This window comes from Heterodontus francisci, chromosome 19, assembly GCF_036365525.1.
Source record: "Heterodontus francisci isolate sHetFra1 chromosome 19, sHetFra1.hap1, whole genome shotgun sequence".
Lineage (NCBI taxonomy): Eukaryota > Metazoa > Chordata > Chondrichthyes > Heterodontiformes > Heterodontidae > Heterodontus > Heterodontus francisci.
The window spans coordinates 62,824,896-62,847,046 of NC_090389.1; the positions used below are offsets into that span (position 1 = coordinate 62,824,896).

The window sequence follows — 22,151 nt, forward strand, 5'->3', positions numbered from 1 at the left end:
ATAGATCAGGGATATGTGCCTTTACCCATTAAAGCCCACAGATGTTGACTCACTTCTTTTGAATGCATGAGCCTTGCTTTAATGTTCTGCACCTGTGGGTTGACACCTGGTCAATTAGATGCTCATCCCAAATACCACTTCTGCCTTGGACTCTGCCAGCAGATTAATCACTGTCCCGTCCACTTTTTCCTCCAGAATGTACATTCATTCATGAACCAGGTCTTTTCCATCCATGATCTTATTGTGGATGATTACATTGACATCCTGGCCTTGACTGAAAGTTGGCGCATGGGTGGCGACACATTACCCGTTAGTGCAACCTTTCCACCTAGCTACATTTTCCACCCAAACTACCCTGGTCTCTCTCTCTTTTTCTTGGGCAACTTCTCCTCCCTGTTCTTGGAGCCTTATTCCATCTCTCACCTTTCCTTCAAAATTGTCATTTTTTCTGCTTCCTACAGCACCTGTCACCTCAGTCCTTGCTGATCTACTTGGCTCTTGGTTTCCCAATGCCTCCCTATTCAAACCCTTCATGGCTTCACCACTTCCTATCTGTAACCTTTTCCAGTCCTACAACCCCAGTGCACCCCACCAAGCTGTCTATTCTTCTGACACTTTCATCCATCTTTGCTCCACCATTGACAACTGTATAGGCCTAATGGTCTTGACATTCCCTCTGTAAACCTGTCTACCTCTCTCTCCTCCTTTAAGATCCCACCTTTTTGACCAAGCCTTTGGTCACTCCTAATATTTCCTCCTTTGTTTTAACATCCATTTTTCTCTGATTATACCTTATGTCTTGAGATGTTTTCCTATGTTAATGTTCTTGTTTGAACTTCAACTTCCTGATGAAATAGTACACTGAGGTTGCACATTGTCTGGTTCAATGTGAGTAGGCAACAGGGATGGGGAGGGGAAAGAATGAAGTTGGGCTCTAAGGTACAGAGTTGGCTTCAGTCTTGCTAATGTTAAGCTGCCGCATTTGTGTCAGGAGATCAGTTCGAAAGCACATATACAGTAGCATATCAAACAATGAAATAGTGCTTTGGTCATAACTACCATCTTGTTCAGGCAAATAAACTGAATGCTATTGATTTTTATCCTGGGATCTTAATAACCTTGGCTGTAAATGTTTTAATAAAATTAGAAGTTAACAATTTAAATAGTATTTCAGATATATTGATTATAGGTAAAATAATTGTAACCATAGTGACTTGTAGATGTAAAATAAATGAAAAAAAGTCTCATCTAAGAACAATAATTGGGATAGCAAGATCACAATACATTATTGGAAAGGAGAGCATCAAAAAGTAGTTGAGAGAGATTCAGAAATAGAATACCTAGAAATAGAAGGCAAGCCAGTAAGTTACTTTTTTTTAAAGTATAATACGTCAGATATTCTGTTTTTTTTATTCTTTCATGGGATGTGGGCATCACTGGTGAGGCCAGCATTTGTTGCCCATCCATAATTGCCCTTGTCAACTGAATGGCTTGCTAGGCCATTTCAGAGGGCATTTAAGAGTTAACTACGTTGCTGTGGGTCAGGAGTCACATGTAGGTTAGACCAGGTAAGGATATTAGTGAAGCAGATGGGTTTTTACGACAATCAATAGTAATTGTGCCATGAAACTGAGACTAGCTTTCAGTTCCAGATTTTTACTAATTAATTTATTAATTGAATTTAAATTCCACCAGCTGCCATGATGGGATTTGAACCCATGCCCCCATGGCATTAGCCTGGGCCTCTAGTTACTAGCTCAGTGATTTTGCCACTACGTCACTGTCTCCCCTGCATTAATATTTAGTTGGAGTGTTTGCACTAGAATGGTTTTTAAGACTAATTGTAAATTAAAAATGAATATCGTTCTGCTGAACAAAGTATATTCTGACATTTCAAATACAGTACATTTGTTCATTGGCAAAGTAACTAAATTATGTCAGACCTGTCATGTGCATACACATTTTAAGAGATGTACCTAACATACTCTATATTGTAGAGATTATATAAAATGTACTTGAAAAATATAATGGGTGCAGGTGCCGTGTTGGTGTTAAGTATGCTGTGCTGTGACAGTAGGCCGGAGGAGATTCACCAGGATGTTGCCTGGGCTGGAGCATTTCAGTTATGAAGACAGACTGGATAGGCTGGGGTTGTTTTCCTTCGAGCGGAGAAGGCTGAGGGGGGACCTGAATGAGGTATGCAAAATTATGAGGGGCATGGATAGGATAGATAGGAAGAAACTTTTTCCCTTAGTGGAGAGGTCAATAACTAGGGGGCATAGATTTAAGGCAAGGGGCAGAAGGTTTAGAGGGGAGTTGAGGAGAAATTTTTTTACCCAGAGGGTGGTTTGAATCTGGAACACATTGCCTGAAGAGATGGTAGATGCAGGAACACTCACGACATTCAAGAAGTATTTAGATGAGCACTTGAAACGTCATAACATACAAGGCTATGGGCCAAGTGCAGGGAAATGGGATTAGTTAGGACGGGTGCTTGATGGTCGGCGCAGGCGCGTTGGGCCGAAGGGCTTGTTGTCTGTGCTGTAAAACTCTATGACTTTATGACTCTATGACATGTTAGCACCTCATTTTCCATATGGTGATTCCTGATGTGATCCATAAAGTCAAATTCAGTGTTTCTCCTTAGAGAGGGGCAGTCTGAGGGAGAGACATTTTATGATGTGCTTGTGCAGCTCTTAGCACCTAGATCAAGAATGCTTCTGGCAGACACCTGGTTGCGAGGAATGATGCTTAGAGAAAAAATACACATTAAAATGTCATTGCAGTCTGATTTTTATTAAACTTTTGCAGTGTGCTTGATCCAGTTGTACAGAAATTATGATTTGCAAAGAGTAGAACTAGTCCTGTCCTTCCAAGTAATTTGTCATAGCAAATAATCATGCTGCCATGGTCTTCAGAATTATTAAGTAAATGTATCTTAATTTAACTATCCAAATGAGATTTTGACTTTGTGTTGTGGCACGTAGTAAAACAATGAACAATTTAACCTGTTTTCACAGAGCATTAATTGCATAGAAAGAATGCATACGATGTAGAATTTGCACTTTGGGATGAGGTAGTAGGTTGTATAGTTTTAGGGTCACACCCACACTGGGAGATAACTATACAATCTACTGTCTTTCCTAAGGTAGCAGAATATCTTCCACAGCAAAATAACATCCATTGATATGTTGCATGCAGTGCTGTTATACATCCATTATACAGTAGAGCAAAGTGGCATTTTGTATCTTGTACACATCATTTAGAGGACAGGGGTGTGTTCTTATCTAATCTCATTCAAGGTATTTACAGCAAATACAAATTGCAAATCATGACATACATTTTCTTGGTTTTTTTTTCTATTCACTAGTGCACTTTACATGCAGATGTTTTGAGAGAAATCTGTGTAGGAATTGCAATGAAGATTACTGTCTTACATTATAGTATTTCTTGTGATGTTTGAAAATTTTCATTGTTAATGTTTGCACAAAATAATTTCCCTGGGGCTTTCATTCAGTTAATTACTATTCAATTAATTTCTTGGGTGTACTTTGGATTACTATTTAGCCATATAATGCAGAAAATTTGCCAAAATCGTGGGATACGGAGCTTTTATTTCTGTATTACTAGTTTGGTTCATTTGCCCTTTTCCTGTCTGTTTGCTTTTTAAAATGAAGCTTTTACGTTTTATGATTATTCTGAAACCTCTCATTAATTTATTTCCCTGTTTTACGAACATACGAATTAGGAGCAGAAGTAGGCCATTCGGCCCCTCTAGCCTGCTCCGCTATTCAATAAGATGATGTCCGATCTGTTTGTGTCTCAAATTCCACGCTCCAACCTACCCCGAATAATCATTGATTCCCTTGCCTAACAAGAATCTGTCTACCCCCGCCTTAAAATTATTCAATAACCATACCTCCACCAGAGAGTTCCAAAGTTGCACAACCCTCAGAGAAAAAAAATTATCCTCATCCCTGTCTTTATCTTCATATCCAAATTTAGTTTGTCCAAAAAGTATTTAAAACACCCCCCACAAACTATCTCAGAATTCAGTGAGCAGCTGAGCCAGGCTAGAAAGCTGCCTGATTCCATCTATGTCAGTGCCGAATTAGCTAATTTCAGCCAAGTTGGCAGTATAAGCACTGCAGTTGGCGTCAGTAGTGCTGGGTTTTGGAGAGAGTTTTAAACTAAGTGGTGGGGGGAGGAGGAAGGGGTCAGGTGAGGGGAAATTTAGAGAGTTATAGGACAGGACAAAGAAATAGCGCAAGCTAGCGATATGGGTAATGATAACCAGTGTGCGACAGGAAGGGACGGAGCGTACAAACAACAGTGCACTAGCAAATAGGATCAGAGTAGGGAAAAATGGTAAAGAGACAGAATTATCTGAATGCATGCAGTATTCATAACAGGATAGATGAATTGATGGCACAAATAGAAAAAAATGATCTGATAGCCATTACAGAGATGTGGTTGCAAGATGACCAAGGCTGGGAACTGAATGTTCAAGGGTCTTTGACATTTCAAAAGGATAGAAAGAAAGGAAAAAGAGATGGAGTAGCTCTGTTAATAAAGATCAATACTGTAGTGAGAAATGATCTTGGCTTGGAAGATCAAGATGGAGAATTTAGTTCGGGTGGATATAAGAAATAGCAAGGGAAAGAAGTCACTGGTGGGAGTAGTTTATAGGCCCCCTAACAGTAGCTACACTGTAGGATAAATTATAAATCAAGAAATAATGGCTTGTAAGAAAGATACTGCAGTAATTGTGGGTGATTTTAATCTTCTTATAGATTGGACAAATCAAATTTGCTTCTACAAGTATACAAAAAGAGAGTAGTTAACCATTGGTCCTTTAGAGGATGAAACTGGGGAATTAATAATGGGAAATAAGGAAATGGCAGAGACTTTGAACAGGTTTTATGGTATAAGACACAAAAAGCATCCCAATAATTCCAGAAAATCAAGGGGCAAAAGGGAGGGAGGAAGTTGAAACAAACAGTTACTAGAGAAAAGGTACTAGGAAAACGAATGGGGCTAAAGGCTGATCAGTCCCCTGGACCTGATGGCCTGCATCCTAGGGTCTTAAAAGAAGTGGCTGCAGAGTGGATGCATGGTTGTAATCTTCCAGAATTCCCTAGATTCTGGAACGGCCCCAGCAAAGCGCAAATGTAGGGAGACAGAAAGCAGGTAACTATAGGCCGGTTAACCTAATGTCTGTCATTGGGAAAATGCTGGAATCCATTATTAAGGAAGTAGTAGCAGAACATGATAATATCAAGCAGAGTCAGCATAGTTTTATGAAAGGGAAATAGTGTTTGACAAATTTATTAGGGTTCTTTGAGGATGTAACTAACAGAGTGGATAAAGGGGAACCAGTGGATGTAGTGTATTTGGATTTCCAAAAGGCATTCGATAAGGTGCCATACAAAAGGTTACTGCACAAGATAAGACCTCATGGTGTTGGGGTTAATATCTGAGCATGGATAGAGGATTGGCTAATAAACAGGAAACTGAGAGTTGGGATAAATGGGTCAATTTTAGGTTGGCAAACTGTAACTAGTGGGGTGTCACAGGGATCAGTGCTGGGGCCTCAACTATTTACAATCTATACTAATGACTTGGATGATGGGACAGAGTGTATTGTAGCCAAATTTGCTGACGGTACATAGGTGGGAAAGCAAGTAGTGAGGAGGACACAAAGGAGTCTGCAAAGGGATATAGATAGATTGAGTGAATGGGCAAAAATTTAGCAGATGGAGTATAATGTGGGAAATTGTGAGGTTATCCACTTTAGTAGGAAGAATAGAAAAGCAGAATATTATTTAACTGAAGAGAAACTACAGAATGCTGTGATACAGAGGGATCTGGATGTCCTCGTACATGAATCACAAAAAGTTAGCATGCATGTAAAGTAAGTAATTAGGAAGGCAAATGAAATGTTGGTCTTTATTGAATGGGAATGGAGTAGAGAAGTCTTGCTATAGCTGTACAGAGCGTAGGTGAGACCACACCTAGTGTACTGAGTACAGTTTTGGTCTCCTTATTTAAGGAGGGATATAGTTGCATTGGAGGCAGTTCAGCGAAGGTTCACTAGGTTGATTTCTGGGATGAAGGGGTTGTCTTATGAGGAGAGGTTCAGCAGGTTTGGCCTATACTCATTGGCGTTTAGACGAATGAGAGGTGAACTTATTGAAGTAAGATTTTGACACGGCTCAACAGGTTAGATGTTGAAAGGATATTTCCCCTCATGGGGGAATCTGGAACTAGGAGACAAAGTTTCAGAATTAGAAGTTTCCCATTTAAGATAGAAATGAGGAGGAATTTTTTTTTTACTCAGAGTGTCAATAACCTATGGAATTCTCTACACCAAAGAGCAGTGGAGGCTGGGTCATTGAATATATTCAAGGCTGAGTTAGACAGATTTTTGATCTACAAGGGACTCAAAAGGTTATGGGGAGGTGGGGGCAGGCAAGTAAGTGGAATTGAGGCCATGATTAGATCAGCCATGATCCTATTGAATGGCAGAGCAGGCTTGAGGGGCCAAATGACCTACTCCTGTTCCTATTTCTTATGTTCTTAGAACAGGGAGTGAAGCTTCCTGCTACTGATCAGTATCCAGCAAGGCCCTGCTTTGAAAAGTGCATGTGTGAACCATCAGGTGAGGGATGGATTGGGTTTCACTGATACGCCTCGTACATTTGAGCAGCTTATCAATGCTTTTTGATACTGATGTGGCTTTTAATGGCCATTTTGGCAAGATGTTGGAAGGCGGTTCTTACCCATGAACTATAAACCAGCAAGGATTAGAAACTTTCAGTAGAGGAGGGGAAAAATGGCAGGAGTGGAGGGTGCAAAATAACTGCCATTCCAAAAAGCTGTTCCAATTATGTACTTTTTGTAAAGTATCTGGATAGTGTAGACTTTTTTCAGAAAGAAACAAATCTGCCTTTATATCAGAGAACTATCGTCATTTTCACTAAACAGTAGTACTTTTTGTGAAGAACATAAAATAGTCACAAGGCTCTTGCTAGACACTGAAGGTAACTCCACTATATAGTACTTGTACTTTAAAATATTTCATTAATTTTCCATTACAGGAAAAAAAAAGTAAGATGATCAATGTGGATAATATGGTGAGCTCCTGGGTAGAGGTAGTAGGTTGCATAGTTCGAGGACAGAGATTTTGGCCCAAAGGAGATAACTATACAACTTGCTGCCTTTCCTAGGGCATCATACTGAACATCACGGCTGAACGTCTTAACCTTCTGCAAACCTGAACAGTCAACGCACAATAAGTTTATAAAGGTGACGTATAATAGTATGGGTTCTGGTCTGTTTGTGAATTTCTATATGTGTTTAAACACAACATAGACTGTGGTTATAATAGGTTTCTGCTTTTGCTAATGCTGACAGATAAAATACTCTTATTGCAAGTTGTCAAATATTACTGATGGGAGGTAAAAACAAAATACTGCAAATGCTGGAAATCTGAAATAAAAACTAGAAATGCTGGAAATACTCAGCAGGTCTGGCCGCATCTTTGGAGAGAGAAGCAGGGTTAACGTTTGAGGTCAGTGATCCATCAGAACTGGCAAAGGTTAGAAATCTAACATTTTTAACCGTTGCCAGTTCTGATGAAAGGTCACTGACCTGAAACGTCAACTCTGCTTCTCTGTCCACAGATGCTGCCAGACCTGCTGAGTATTTCCAGCATTTCTTGTCTTTATTACTGATGGGAGGGATTTTTTTTGAAAAAGTGTTGGTCGTTCATTTTTGCTGTACCTACTTTGAAAGTACATTTTCATACCTACAAGCTTTTTGTAATGTTATCTAAATAAATATCGTTCTTGCAAAATTGTAGTTTCTTTTTGTGATCGTAAAGAATGTCTTGTTTTTCCCATGTCAGTACTTCTATTAATAGAAATGGGTTGCTGAACTCACAGCAGTATTGTTTTGGGTGAAAGGCTTTACTGTTCACTAACAATAGCCAGGCCACCTTTTCCCAGTTGTTTTATGGTCCCAGCAGTAGAGTCTTTATTTATTCATTTCAAATTTAGTGCTACTCTGTAGAACATTATTGTAAACGTGGGCTGAATTTTACCAGCCCCTCAACGCCCAGGTCGCGGCGCAGGGGCCAGTCAGATTCTGCAGGGAGAGACCCGCCTCGACCTGTGACGTCGAGAAGGGCCTGCTGCATATTACTGGCGACAGGGGGACCTTGGTGTGGACCCTCTCTCTTCCCTCCCCCCCCCGCCACTTGGCGGTGGGCCCTTCACCTCCATATTGAAATGAACTGTAATGATATTTAAATTAACTTAACTGCAGGCAGTGGCCATCCCACGCCGATTTTACGGCCTCCATTCGACCTTTGTGCACCTTCTGAGCTCCATACAGAGTTCAGAGGCGAGATCCTGGTAGAGAGGGGGGAGGAGCTGGGAAAACAATTTTGATTGGATGTGGGGATGATGGGAAGGGGTTAAGGGCAAAAGATTGAAGGTTGGGGTGGGGGAAGTGGCACAGTGGTTAGCCTCCATCACAGAAGTTTTTATTTAATAAAATTTTAACTTTTAAAAATTAAAGGGGCTTAAATCCCTTTAAAAATGGCGCCTGTGTGTTGGTGCCGAATGCCGTTGCCAGGGATGTAGGGGCCACCCCCGATAACGTAGCTGGGGCGTCCACTCTGCCCCGTCTTTAAATGAGTCCCCGCAGGTAATATCGTGGGGGCTCAGGGACGGCGCATCCGTGTGGGATGCGCACTGCCATCAGAGTGCACCACTGCAAATTGCGGCGCACTTGTAAAATTCAGCCCGGTAAGTCCAACTTTACGTATGGGATTGATACTTTGGGAGGGTTGCACAGGTGAAATGTTCCTGATTTTGAGGATGCTTTATAAGAATAATGGCCCAGATTTTGATGGAGCAGGGTTTCTGGAATGTGCCCTGTTAGTTGAATGTTTTACTTCGTCCTTCAGCTCGAAAATGTTTTATCCTGTGTCTGCTGATATCTTGGCAAATGATAGGACCGAAAGTCCATCTCCTTAACAAATGGGATTTAAGGATTGAGAAAGAGGAGCGACTGAGATGGAAATAGGGTGAATCATAGTCAAATCAGCTACAGAAAGAGAAATCGAGAGGGAGAAAGATTGGATTAAGAGAAAGACAGAAAGGAAAAATAATTTTTTTTAAAAGAAAGGTAACCATTTACTACCTGCAGGAATGATACTCCACAAATTTAATTGTTCCCTTTATGGGCAAGTTAAGTTGGGTAGCATTGCAGAAACATAAATCTCATCATTAAATAGGTACTTGCTTTGTTAATTAATAGCCATTACATTCTTCAGGTTTAATTGGCAATTAATTTGAAAATACAGCAATTTCATGAAACTGACAGGGATGTTGATCATGTGCTGCTGTTTCTCAGAGGCTGAGAGCAGAGCGGAGAAAATTGTCACAAACTTCCTGTTATTTTGGCAACAAAATCTGGGCCAATATTTCAGTCTTTTACAGGTGTGTTTTTTTAAAACTCATTTTTCAGAGCATTAGTAAGAGTAGGCTGAGTTACTTTTGTATTACCACAGAATTGGCAATGAGTAGTAACTTTTCTGGCCCACTCTTTTTATAGCATGTCATTATTCTGTACATTCCTTTACCAATAAAATGCTATCATTGTGGATAAAAAGGTTGGATGGAGTTAGTATACACAGGATCTTTTATTCAATGTGACAGTCACAGAAACTAACCTACAGTTTTATGTGTTGTTTTCAGCTTGCCAGAGTCAATATAAAGTACACAACTAGTCAAGAATCAACATATAATCTGGTGATAACAAAATGTGCCTGGTGTTCTACATGTTACAAGCTAACAGTCTCATTCAACATTTTTCAGTTACTTTGAAAATTAATTAATACAGATCATAAGCGTTGTATTCACGCTGTAGGGTGTTGTAAGTCTTTGGTGATGCAAGAATCTCTTACAGATTGAAGCAGTATGCCTTTAGAACATCTTTTCCATCCTTTGAAAGAACAGCACCCACAATGCTTACATAGTCACACACTATGCTTTTAAATCCCCTGTGAAAAGAAAATAGTTAATACTATAAAACTACATAGTACTTGTTTTTGAAAAATACAGTATAATAAAATTAGGTTCCCTTCAGGTTGTTATATATCACTCTCAAATTATGGTTTTAGGGGGACTGGTCTACCTGTATGGTATTGCTTCCTCAGGGTTCTACTCTATACATTTCCATACAGACAGTACATGTGCGGTGGGTTCTCCTGCCCTGTAGGATCACATATGGCATACACCAAGTTCCATCCTGTCCTGTCCCTATTCTTCCCCTTGGCAGCAAATCTTTAAATATGGGGTTAGTTTCCATAACCACCCATAACCCCACTATTGTTAGTGTGCTGTCTGGTCATGAATGATCCAGAATTGTGTGAACTTTAACACGGGCAAGACTAAAGAAATCTTGTTATGCTTCTGCTAGAAATTCTATACTCTATCCTTCATTCCATCTCCCTCCCAAGCTACTTGCTCAGGCTGCACCCAGCTTTGTGCAACCAGAGAATCTTAATGACCCCAGGGTGTGTTGCCCATATAGTCAACCTTTTTAAATCACCAAGACCATCTACATCCATCTCCATAACATTGTCTATCTTTATCACATTTCCACAGTCACAGAAATTCTCATCCATGACCATCATCTTCAAACTGACTTCTCCAAAATTCAGTGAGCTCCATCCTATATGAACTGCAACCTGTCAAGTTCTACTATCTGCATCCCTTCCTTCTCTTCACTAATGGAAGTGCCCCTACATTCTAAACTACTTTTTGGAGAACAAGTCAAAGTTAATCATCAAAAGTCTCCTTAAAATCGGTCTCCTGAACCACACATTACATGTAGGTCACTTACACTAATTACTGCCTGGTTCTCATTTTATCCCCTACCACAATTTTGGAGTGGCTTGGAACATTGTACTATGTTACAGGTGTAATATAAGCACAACTGGTCATTCCTCATTGCTACCAAAACAATCCATGTAAATATGAGAGAATAAACGGTACCTGGACCTCAGATGAGATCCTCCCAGTAAATGGTAATTACTTTCAAGACTGAGACATTTGTTTGGTTGCCTTTTCCATGTATATACTTGAAGTGACAAATCCATTGATGCAGTGACCACACGGAAGGGATCCTTTGTGTAAAAAAAAAAAATACAATGTGAAAACAGTTTAAAAATTAATGCGGCTACTTAATTATTATCCAACAAATTACATAAACTCATACCACTGAAATTCCACTGATCGTTTCCTTATGGTCAGTAAAGCTGGCAAGGTGCATACCATTAATGGAAAACAGTTTCAGTTCTGTGCCTTGTGCTAGAATGATGGTATTAATTCCATGGCCTTCCAGAAGTATATCATTACTCGAGCCAGGTACTTTGTAGGTGAAGTTTCCAACCGGTTCAGCTTTTATAAATTAAACAGAATATCAATATATTCTGAATATGTCACTTTGAAAGCTATACTTCGAACTGCAATCAATGGAAGAGATATTAACACTTCACATCAGCCTCATTCTTGGATCTACTTAGCAATTTAATCAATGTGTATGATAGTTTTACCAGTTTCTGCAGCTTTATGAAGATATGGATCATACTTAGACCAACACAGCTGTTAGATCTGACTGGTCATAATAAACACCTAGGTTTGCATCCAAGTGCACTGCTGTCCCCCAATACCTCATTAAAGTGAACAGTTTTCATGTATGAGCCTAGACTGATCCCAGCAGGGTATTTGGCATTGGGGACTGAACAGTACCAGTTTTGCACACGCTATACTTAATTTTAACTAACATATAAACTGTAAACTGATGTACTGTACTGGGCTGAAACCAGGAAGCTAAAGCTTGCAGAATAATAAAAAAGACTTAGTTTTCAAAAAACAAATCCTACGGTAACTAAATAAATTCAAAACCTTTGCAGAATTAATCCATAGGATTCCAACATCATATTGTGCCGTGTTACACCACAATGTAGAATTCTTAATACCTTGTATTTCCAGTTTGCATTTTGTTTTCTGAAGAGTGACATCAAGAGTAACAATACTATTTTCAGACAACCAGGCATTTCTGTGGGCTACAGTAACCACTCTGGATGGCTTTTTTGGTAACCAGCAAGCTGTGAAACAACCATTTAGTGGTAGGGAATCTGTTGTCAATCTGTCATCAAGAGAGTTCATTAAAAATTCTGTCCCCAACACCTGGAAAGAATACAATTTTTAGTGGCTTATTTCTTATATGAGACTGCATATTTAAGTTAATAAATTTGGCTTTTACTTCCATCATTTGTCTAGCAAGTTGTAGAAAAATAATGTGCAACATCTGTTTTATTGACCTACATAGTTTTCTTTAAGATAATCCTCACGATGTAAGTTTGATTTTTATAATCTCTCCCGTGGTGAGCTGTCCAAGGGCAGATCCTCACCTGTACATCAAGCGTCCTCCCAGATCGTGTGCGCTGGCGACGTATTTTTTCAGCCAGTGTCACTCCCTTCAAGACGCCACACAGCTCCCGACGGAGACCGTTTGCCGCGCCTCTCAGAGGGAGTTGCCTGTCTTTTACCGGGATCTATTCCGAGTCTGGAACATGGTCGCCTCCAGTCAGGGCACTCCCCCGCTGGCAGAGGACAGCGCGTCGGCTGTCCAGGCGGCTGACTCCGGCGACAGACCGGCGGGTGGAGGAGTAGCCGAATCCCCCGGGACGCGACTCACTGCGGGTGGCGAGGGGGCTCAGGAGAGCAGAGCGCTCCTGGCCGAGCTGACCCCTGCCGGAACTGCTCATCAGACCCAGGCCCTGAAACCCTCCTCGGGAGCTGGTCCCGCACAACCTGAGCCGCCTCTCGGAAATGCCCTCCATGCCATTTCAATCGGCATGGATAGGTTTCCTGTACAGGCTGCTCCTGCACACTCTCCACTTCCTCTCCCTCGTCAGCTGGCCGGACACTCCCTGGCGGTCCGCGTTGCCATCTGGCGGCGAGGGGAAACCCCGATGGAGATCTCTCTACGTGGGAGTCCTCCCCCTTTACATCGGGGACCTGGGTGGAGGGTGTTGCACAGGGCAGTCCTGTGCAATAGACTTTTAAGCATGTTCACGGACTGCCAGGCCGCCTATACTTTCTGCGGCCCGGACGAGTCCGTGTTCCATGTATATACGGAGTGTGCGACGTTGCAGCCCCTTTTTGAGTATTTGAAGGGGCTGCTCCTCAAGTTCTGGCTGCACTTCAGTCCCACACTCCTGATCTTTGGGCACCTAGTGCGGAGGGGCATGTGCCGGGAGAAGGATCTCCTCGTCGGTCTGCTCCTGGGCCTGGTAAAGGTGGCAATTCACAGGTCCAGGCTGCGGGCCGTCGGGGGGGGCCCGTCCTCCCTGACTGCCTGCCCCTCTTCCGCGGTTACGTTCGTGCCCGGGTGTCCCTGGAGAAGGAGCATGTGTTGTTCGCTGGTACGCTTGAGGCCTTCCGCGACCGGTGGGCACCGCAGGGACGAGTGCATCGTCGATGCCAAGAATGGCATTTTCATTTGAGTTTTTGGTTTATTTATATGTTTTTAATAAAGTTATTTTAAAAATATGTATATAAAGAGGGCCTGAGGAATAAAGGCCCCCTTGACATGAAATATATAAAAAGGGCCTGGGGTCTCAAGGCTACATTGGAAAAAAAAACAGGGTCAGATACAGAGTAAAGCTCCCTAGGAAAAAAAAACGGGGTTAGATACAGAGTAAAGCTCCCTCTACACTGTCCTATCAAACACTCCCAGGACAGGTACAGCACGGGGTTAGACACGGAGTAAAGCTCCCTCTACACTGTCCCATCAAACACTGCCAGGACAGGAAAAAAAAAAGGGCAGATCCTCTGCTCATTTCTCCATGGTTCATAGTGCTGGCCTCCCTTTTTTTTTTAACTTCCATGAGAAATAAGCAATATGCCGAGGGTAAAATACACAAGGTGGTTGCCTGTTGCTTTCCTCACGTGTGCTTTAAAGGAAACACAAGTCCACTTCCCAAAGGATTCTCCGCCTGTAGGCAGCTATAGTCCCTCGAGGTTCTAGCTCTTCCGCCATCACCACTGAAAATTCACTGGTTCCACTGTTGGCTATGGCTTGTAACCCTGAGTGTTAGGACCCTTACCTGGGGAGATTTACAAAAGGGTAGGGACGACCACCTCCTGCGATCTCAAAAGATCCTGTGACCCGAAATATCTCTGGCCCTCACCCAAAAGGGCAGATACCTGAATTAAGAAAATTCAGAAAGAACTATGAGCCCATTCAGAATTTAATTTGCAGGTCATTCCCTCTGCCTATCACTGGAACTGGGGGAGAAAATGGGCTGAATTTTATTAGCGCGCCACACATCACGGTGGCGCGCTTTGAGGTCAGTGGCCTTCCGACACTGAAACACCACTGCTGAGCCCCCACGGGGGCTCATTTAAATGGAGGGGGCGGAGCATCTGCCCCCGGCAATGGCATCTGATGCCACCGTGCAGGCGCCGGCACCATTTTTAAAGGGCTTCAAACCCTTAGCATTAATTTGAAATTTTAAAGGTTTAACACTGCACATTTTATTGAAAATAAAATATGAAATGCTGAAGGCCCTTTCCCAACCCGAACTTCCCCCGCCACCCTCTTCACATTTGACCTTCAACCCCTTCCCACCATCCCAACAAAGAATTGTTTTTTCCTGCTCCCCCGCTTGCTGCCCTGATAATTGCAATCCTACCCCCTCCTCACCAGTGTCTCACCTCAGAACTCCAAACGGAGTTCCAAAGGCACGCGTGTCGTGGCTGTCGGCCATAAAATTGGCGTGGAACGGGTGCTGGGACCAGGTAAGCTAATTAGCATATTTTAATTAATTTAAATATTTCGATGAAGGACCAAGCGACGGGCGCACCAAGGTCCTGCCGCCAGCGGTAAAATATGGCGTGGCCTTCTCAGCACAGGGGTCAAGGTGGGCCTCTCCCGGCCCCCCACCCCCCGACATCAAGGGACTTGTAAATTTCAGCCTAATGTCTCAGTCTTTGTACATCTTTAGATAAAATGATTTCAATGATCTTTGATGGAATATTTGTGTGGATCACTGAAATAGATCTGTGACCTTACATAAAAGAAAATTAAACATGTTATTTTCTATTTCAAAATCTGTAATATCCTGGATAAAACTAAATTTATAAAACTGATACTGCAACGTATATAAAAAAAAACACCTGCTACCCTCACCCCTTCCCCTCCCTCCCAGAACCACGACAGGGTTCCTTCCCCTTGTCCTCACTTTCCATCCCACCAGCCTCCACATCCAAAGGATCATCCTCTGCCATTTCCGCCACCTCCAGCGTGATGCGATCACCAAACACATCTTCCCTTCCTCTCCTGTCAGCATTCTGAAGGGATCGTTCCCTCCGCAACACGCTGGTTCACTCCTCCATTACCCCCGTCGTCCCCTGCTCATGGCACCTTCCCATGCAATTGCAGGAGGTTTAATGCCTGCCCTTTTACCTCCTCTCTCCTCACCATTCAAGGTCCCAAACACTCCTTCCAGGTGAAGCAACTATTGTACTTACTTCGATTTAGTATACTGTATTCGCTGTTTACAATGTGGTCACCTCTATATTGGGGAGACCAAATGTAGATTGGGTGACCACTTTGTAGGGCAACTCCGTTCAGTCCGAAAGCATAACCCCGAGCTTCCGGTCGCTTGCCATTTCAACACCACCTCCCCCCCTCCCTTCCCCCGCTGTCATGCCCACATTTCTGTCTTTGGCCTGCTCCAGTGTTGCAGTGAACATCAATGCAAGCTCGAGGAGCTGCACCTGATCTTTCAATTTGGCACTCCACAGCCTTGAGGACTGAACATTGAGTTCAATAGCTTCACAGCATGACTGGTCTTTTTTTTGTCATTTTTTTTTTAACCATGTGCCTGTTTTTCATGTAGATAGAGCTGCTCATTATTCTGCTATTAACACTCTCTGGACTCATGCTTTGTCTTTCACCACAAGCATTAACACACTCTGCCTTTGTCCCAGGACTGCTTTATTTAATCTCTGCTGCCTTCTGCCCTATCACACACCTTCCCTTTTGTTCTCTTCCCCCCCAACCACCGCACCCCCACCCCCCCCCCACCGCCGCCCATTTACTTAAAATCTAATTCTTTTCTAACCTTTGCCAGTTGCGGTGCAGGTTGCTAAAGCCATGATCTACTGACTCAGACACAACATAGCCAAAGTACCATTTTCCTTCTTAAATAAAATTAATCTCCATTGGTAAAAGTTAACTGTAGAAATTTCCCATTGTCATTTTGAATAATGTCTTTGAGCTCTTCATGACTATAGGGTAAATCTTGTGGTCCAGTGACAATGTTAACTGGTTGGAAAATTTTCTAAGCCACAAATCAACGACACTGACCTCTTCAAACTGATTTCTAATCTCTTCCTTTGCACCAGATGCACTAAATTGTAAAATTTACACCCACACACCTGTTAGGATTCTATAGAGTGCGATATGCAAAAAGAAAAACTAAATTGCAGTGTTCCCTGCACTTCCACACTGCTTAATGATACTAGTACTCTAAACAGATGCAAATATATTAGCTGGTCAGTAACTGAAGCTCTGAGTTTTAATGTTCGGGGAGGGCAGGAAAGAACATCAGCATTCTCCTCTCCCCTCATACAAAAAGTGCCAAAAATTACATTTAAAGTATTTCCAACCTGTCCAGTGGATTGCCTTGAAATCTTTAAGCCTGGGTTTGCACAGGGCTTCCAGTTATTGTACAGCCAGTATTAAGCTTAAGCAGTGTAAAACTACTTCCTAGAGGTGACTGCACATCTCTTAGTTATGGCGCCAACCTGTTTCTTGAGTTACACTACCACCTTTTTGATGATGCACATCAGTACTGCTTTGCATCAATGTTAGTAGTAGTACAATGCAATGGTTAAAGAATAGAATAACACTACAGAGTGCTGCTAGATCTACGGCAGCAATTAAATATTTGATATTTCAGCATTTTATATTTATAAAAGACATGTTACAAGGTCATGGGGCAACTGTTTACCTTAGCAGGGATATCATTACTTTCTTTTGTACCAGCAATGATCCATTGCTGATCTGGTGATATCAGTAGAAAATCTACTTTATAAGCATCAATCACTGATACGTGAGAGATCTGGCTGAGATTAGGAATGGTTAGCGTGATAAGTGCGCCTCTTCCAGTGCCAGCCTACAATGAAGAAATAAATGTTGAACATATTGTACATCACAAATAGATGCTATAATTTTTACCAAATTTTAAATTAACCCATTAAATTTATAATTTGGCAAAGGATGAATTTAAAACTGCCATATTGCTCTATTTATTAAGTTGGAATCACTGAAACTAAGAAACAAACTGATTAGGATAAACCTTGTTCATTACATGGAAATTATAATGTAAATAACAAAGACATTTCAAACACATGGAGATCACAAGAATCTGTTACACAAACAGAAGTCATATTAGGAAATCCACCAGATAATTCTGTAGATTAATACCACAATGCTGAAACAAGGATCTTTTTACAACAAAACAGAAGTAAGATGAACACAAGTAGCACCGCCAGCTATAAAATCCTTGTTCTGAGTAGGTTGAACTGGAACTAATTTTAATGACAGAATTTCTAAAAGTGCAAGAATCAAAGCAGTTTAAGTATATGGATTCAAAGCAAAATTACATTAATATGGAATAACAAGAATTAAGTGTTTTGACCATTATTATTCTGTTATATTTTACATGAGGTAATTTTCAACAATCTTAATCCAACCCATAGCTATGAAATAAGTAATGCATATCTGACTTTTAAATAAAAAGTCTCAACTCTTAGCATGATTTATACTTGAAATGTGTCTGTAGCACATAACAGATATCCTGGTTTCCTGACTGACTCAAATAATTGTGATTTTCTCAACAGGAAAAGCTACAAGCGACATGATGCTTCCTTATCCATCAGATATCTATTTCTACAAATATAGTTTATAATAAAACAAAAACAAGCCCAATACTTTCTAAATATGTCTTGCCACATATTCAAGTTTTGCCTGCACAGTCCTTTCCTTTCACAGGCTTCCCTTCTGTTTCACCTCTAGATCTCTTACTCTCCTCATCCTTAATTATTGTGCTAACTATGTTGCCCACTGTGTTTGTGATCATCTTGCATGTATAATTCCCCCTCCCTTTTAGGCCTGTCTGCCCACCTGGCCTTTGATCTCACTGTCTTTCCATCCCTTCCCCGCCATCAGCCTGCACTACTAATGATAGCAATACTGTCACCACCCACCATGAGTTAAGCCATGAGAGAGCAATTATAATGATTAAAGAATCTAAAGCATAATGAAAAATGGCCATTTAAATTTCATTTCACTCCATCCAAAAGAGTACGTGGACTGTCATGAATTATTTCCAACTTTCATATCCTGACTTGTTATCAAATAAATTCCAGTATAGCAATTGACATAAAAAGAAAAATCCTGGGAAATACTAGTAGGAAAACTGGAAAAAGCAGCACTGATTAGGGAGAATTAGAAAAGGAAAATATAATTTTAAAGAAAGTATAACAGAAGTAAATTGGATGCAAACACCGGACTGCAGGATGATAAATAAGGGAGAAAAAAATCACAAAGGTTAGAAAATCTGAGCACCATCTGTGCTAGCAAGTTAAACTGAATTTTCAATGCCAGTTGATGTCATATTATCATCTGAAGTGAAATGATGCCATGGCAAAGTTTTCACTCTCAGCTAAAAGGAATCAATTCTGAATCTTTTCGTCTTCTGTAAAGCACCCTGTTCTTTATATGTCTCACATACGTCACAACTTTGGGCAAGTTAACCAGGACAAACGCTGAACAAGTAGCAGAATGCTTTGTTGCCTGAAACCCATAGCCAAAGAATTACAGTAATTCTGAAATGCTGGATTCCCAATCTGAATGCATTCTCCAATGGACGTTCAAAATCAGAACTTCTCAGGCTGGCTATTCGCAATTTTTAGGACCGTATTAGTTCTACTACATTCAATCCTATCTGTTCAATAGGTCATAGAATGTTGATCATAGCCAAGGAGAAGTCATTGACCCAATCCTGGAGGATGTAACATGACAGAACGCATAAGTATTTATCTAAAAAGAACAAATAAACAAAAGTGTTAAAAATGATCTATTTCAAGGAACGTTACAAATGATTTTGCTCTTTAAAAAAACCAAATTGAAAGTCTGGCATCTGATCTAAACTTCTCTTACCTGTAGTTGTAATGCACACATTTTAAAATTCTCGGACACTAATATTATTAAATATATAAATTGACATACAGTTAAACAGAGCCGGTTATTCATGATGTAGGTCACCAAATTGCAAACTGTAGATGAAGTAGCAGATGCAGCCAATTCTTCTCCAGTCTGTCCATTCCAGAGTTTGATTTTTCCCTTTGAATCTGCGGTGATCGCAAGGTCTTGTTGTGGTACAGTTATTAATTTCACCAATGGCTCTTCTTGCACGGGAGTTGACCATAGTTGTTTACCCTTTGAAACAAAGGAATATTACTGATGTGTTATATAAGTGAAAGAGCCTTCTGGGCAAAGGTCCAACATAGTTTTAAAAGACATTTTATGCACATATGGAACAGATGTCCTGAAATACTTTGCAAAATTAATGAATTTCAACAAAATCCACAGTGATAAGGATGTAGCAACATGAGGACACTATTTAGCCTGAACAGCTGCCACCTTTTCCCAGATTTTTTGTTCCTTTATCCCTTTACTTCCTGCTGAACCAGAAATAAATGCATTCCTTTTTGAATGATTCAGTGAATTCAGTATTTACCACACTGAATTGTAACCTATCCACAGGTTGATTATTCTTAGTGTAAAGAAATTCTTCTCCTGAAGTTTAGCTCAGCCATGACTTGTATTTTGTTCTCTCAAAATCTCTGAATATCAGTTTAATCTAATCCATTTATTATTTTTAAAAAATGAACAATCTACCACTTTAGTATCTTTTAGTGAGAATAAGGTTTAGTTTCTTCAATCACTTCTCAGTACTCAACTAAAACTTGCAATTTAGTTTAGTGATACAGCACTGAAACAGGCCCTTCGGCCCACTGAGTCTGTGCCGACCATCAACCACCCATTTATACTCATCCTACACTAATCCCATTTTCCTACCACATCCCCACCTGTCCCTATATTTCCCTACCACCTACCTATACTAGGGGCAATTTATAATGGCCAATTTACCTACCAACCTGCAAGTCTTTTGGCTTGTGGGAGGAAACCGGAGCACCCGGAGAAAACCCACACAGACACAGGGAGAACTTGCAAACTCCACACAGGCAGTACCCAGAATTGAACCCGGGTTGCTGGAGCTGTGAGGCTGCGGTGCTAACCACTGCGCCACTGTGATAACTTTGTTTTCTTCTCTGAATGCTTTGTGTTGCCTCCACACATCTTTTTGAAATAGAATACTCCATGTGATCCCAATAGTGTTTTAGTCACTTCTTGCACTTACTACTGATTAATTTGCACATCCATTTAATCATAGCAACTGACACGGAGAGTGACAGACATTAGCCTAACAACTCCATTGTTTCAGATTGACAAACTCACCTGAGGGAAGCCAATGTTGGAAGACCAGGGCACTCATGTAAAGAGGTTTATCATTTTGCACATTACAATGCACATGGCTAATTAAAATGACAATTCTAAAAATTTACTGAATTGGTTAACATTGTGGGTTTATAGCAGATTGTACTAACCTCTTGAACGCTCCATGCTCGCAGTGTGCAGTCTCTAGATGCTGTACAAACCAATGATTTCCATTTCCCAGTATCAAATTGATGGTCAGAATTACTCAGGTACTGCAAGCCAGTGATACTGTCTTCAGAGATGAAAACAAACATGGGTACCGTTAATAGTTTTCTGCAGTTCGTCAGGAGGGATGGCTGGTTAGAAGCAGTATTCAGATTGAATTTTAATTTTTTTGCAGTATGGGATCCTCTTGCTATTTTTTCTTTTGAGACTACAGCTCCAATTTTAGCCTCTCCTGCCTGGCAGAAACTGTGCGGGTGGAGTATTAAAATGGTGGCTGGCAGAACCCAGTACGTTTGCACAATCTTCTTTACTCTCCCGCGATTTTAACTCCCGGATTTGAGAACATGGAGGCCACTCTGCTAGCAGCTTGGGGGAAGCCTACACATTAAATCATCTATTATAGCAGCATCCGTGTTCCCCATTACCAACTGCCAACACAGAGTAGTTTGCAGCTCGATGTCCTTACTCCTCCCTTCGGGTGACCAAAAACATACGAACATATGAATTAGGAGCAGGAGTAGGCTACCCGGCCCCTCGAGCCTGCTCTGCCATTCAACAAGATCATGGCTGATCTGATTGTAACCTCAACTCCATATTCTCGCCTACCCCCAATACCTTTCACCTCCTTGCTCATCAAGAATCTATCTACATCTGCCTTAAAAATATTTCAAGACTCTGCTTCCACTACCTTTTGAGGAAGAGAGTTCCAAAGATTCGTGACACTCAGAGAGAAAAAATTTCTATTTATCTCCGTCTTAAATGGGCGACCCCTTATCTTTAAATAGTGACCCCTCCCCACCCAGTTCTAGATTCTCCCTACATCCACCCTGTCAAGACCCCTCAGAATCTTTTATGTTTCAATCTAGTCACCTCTTACTCTTCTAAACTCCAGCGAATACAAGCCTAGCCTGTCCAACCTTTCCTCACAAGACAACCCGCCCATTCCAGGTATTAGTCCAGTAAACCTTCTCTGAATTGCTTCCAATTCATTTACATCCTTTCTTAAATAAGGAGACCAATACTGTACACAGTACTCCAGATCTGAAGCATAACCTCCCTACTTTTGTATTCAATTCCCCTTGCAATAAACAATAACATTCTATTAGCTTTCCGAATTACTTGCTGAACCTGCATAACCTTTTGCGATTCATGCACTAGGTCACCCAGATCTCTCTGCATCTCAGAGCTCTGCAATCTCTCACCATTTAGATAATATGCTTCTTTTTCATTCTTCCTGCCAAAATGAACAATTTCACATTTTCCCACAT

General features: G+C 41.2%; 1 protein-coding gene and 1 long non-coding RNA gene across 7 annotated transcripts in view; one reads left to right on the forward strand and one right to left on the reverse strand.

The window, feature by feature from the left end:
- Positions 1-7,858, forward strand: part of LOC137380115 (uncharacterized) — a 48,694-nt gene extending 40,836 nt beyond the window's left edge. For both annotated transcript variants that reach the window (XR_010976974.1, XR_010976975.1), the window contains exon 6: positions 7,101-7,858. This is a non-coding gene — a long non-coding RNA (uncharacterized lncRNA). The remainder of the gene's footprint in view (positions 1-7,100) is intronic.
- Positions 7,716-22,151, reverse strand: part of fbxw12 (F-box and WD repeat domain containing 12) — a 43,619-nt gene continuing 29,183 nt past the window's right edge. For all 5 annotated transcript variants that reach the window (XM_068051786.1, XM_068051784.1, XM_068051783.1 and 2 more), the window contains 7 exons: positions 20,829-20,950; positions 19,387-19,596; positions 17,105-17,269; positions 12,056-12,266; positions 11,293-11,474; positions 11,070-11,200; positions 7,716-10,072 (listed from right to left, as the gene is read on the reverse strand). In XM_068051786.1, the coding sequence (XP_067907887.1) occupies positions 9,973-10,072; positions 11,070-11,200; positions 11,293-11,474; positions 12,056-12,266; positions 17,105-17,269; positions 19,387-19,596; positions 20,829-20,950 (1,121 nt within the window). In that variant the 3' untranslated portion in view covers positions 7,716-9,972. The remainder of the gene's footprint in view (positions 10,073-11,069; positions 11,201-11,292; positions 11,475-12,055; positions 12,267-17,104; positions 17,270-19,386; positions 19,597-20,828; positions 20,951-22,151) is intronic.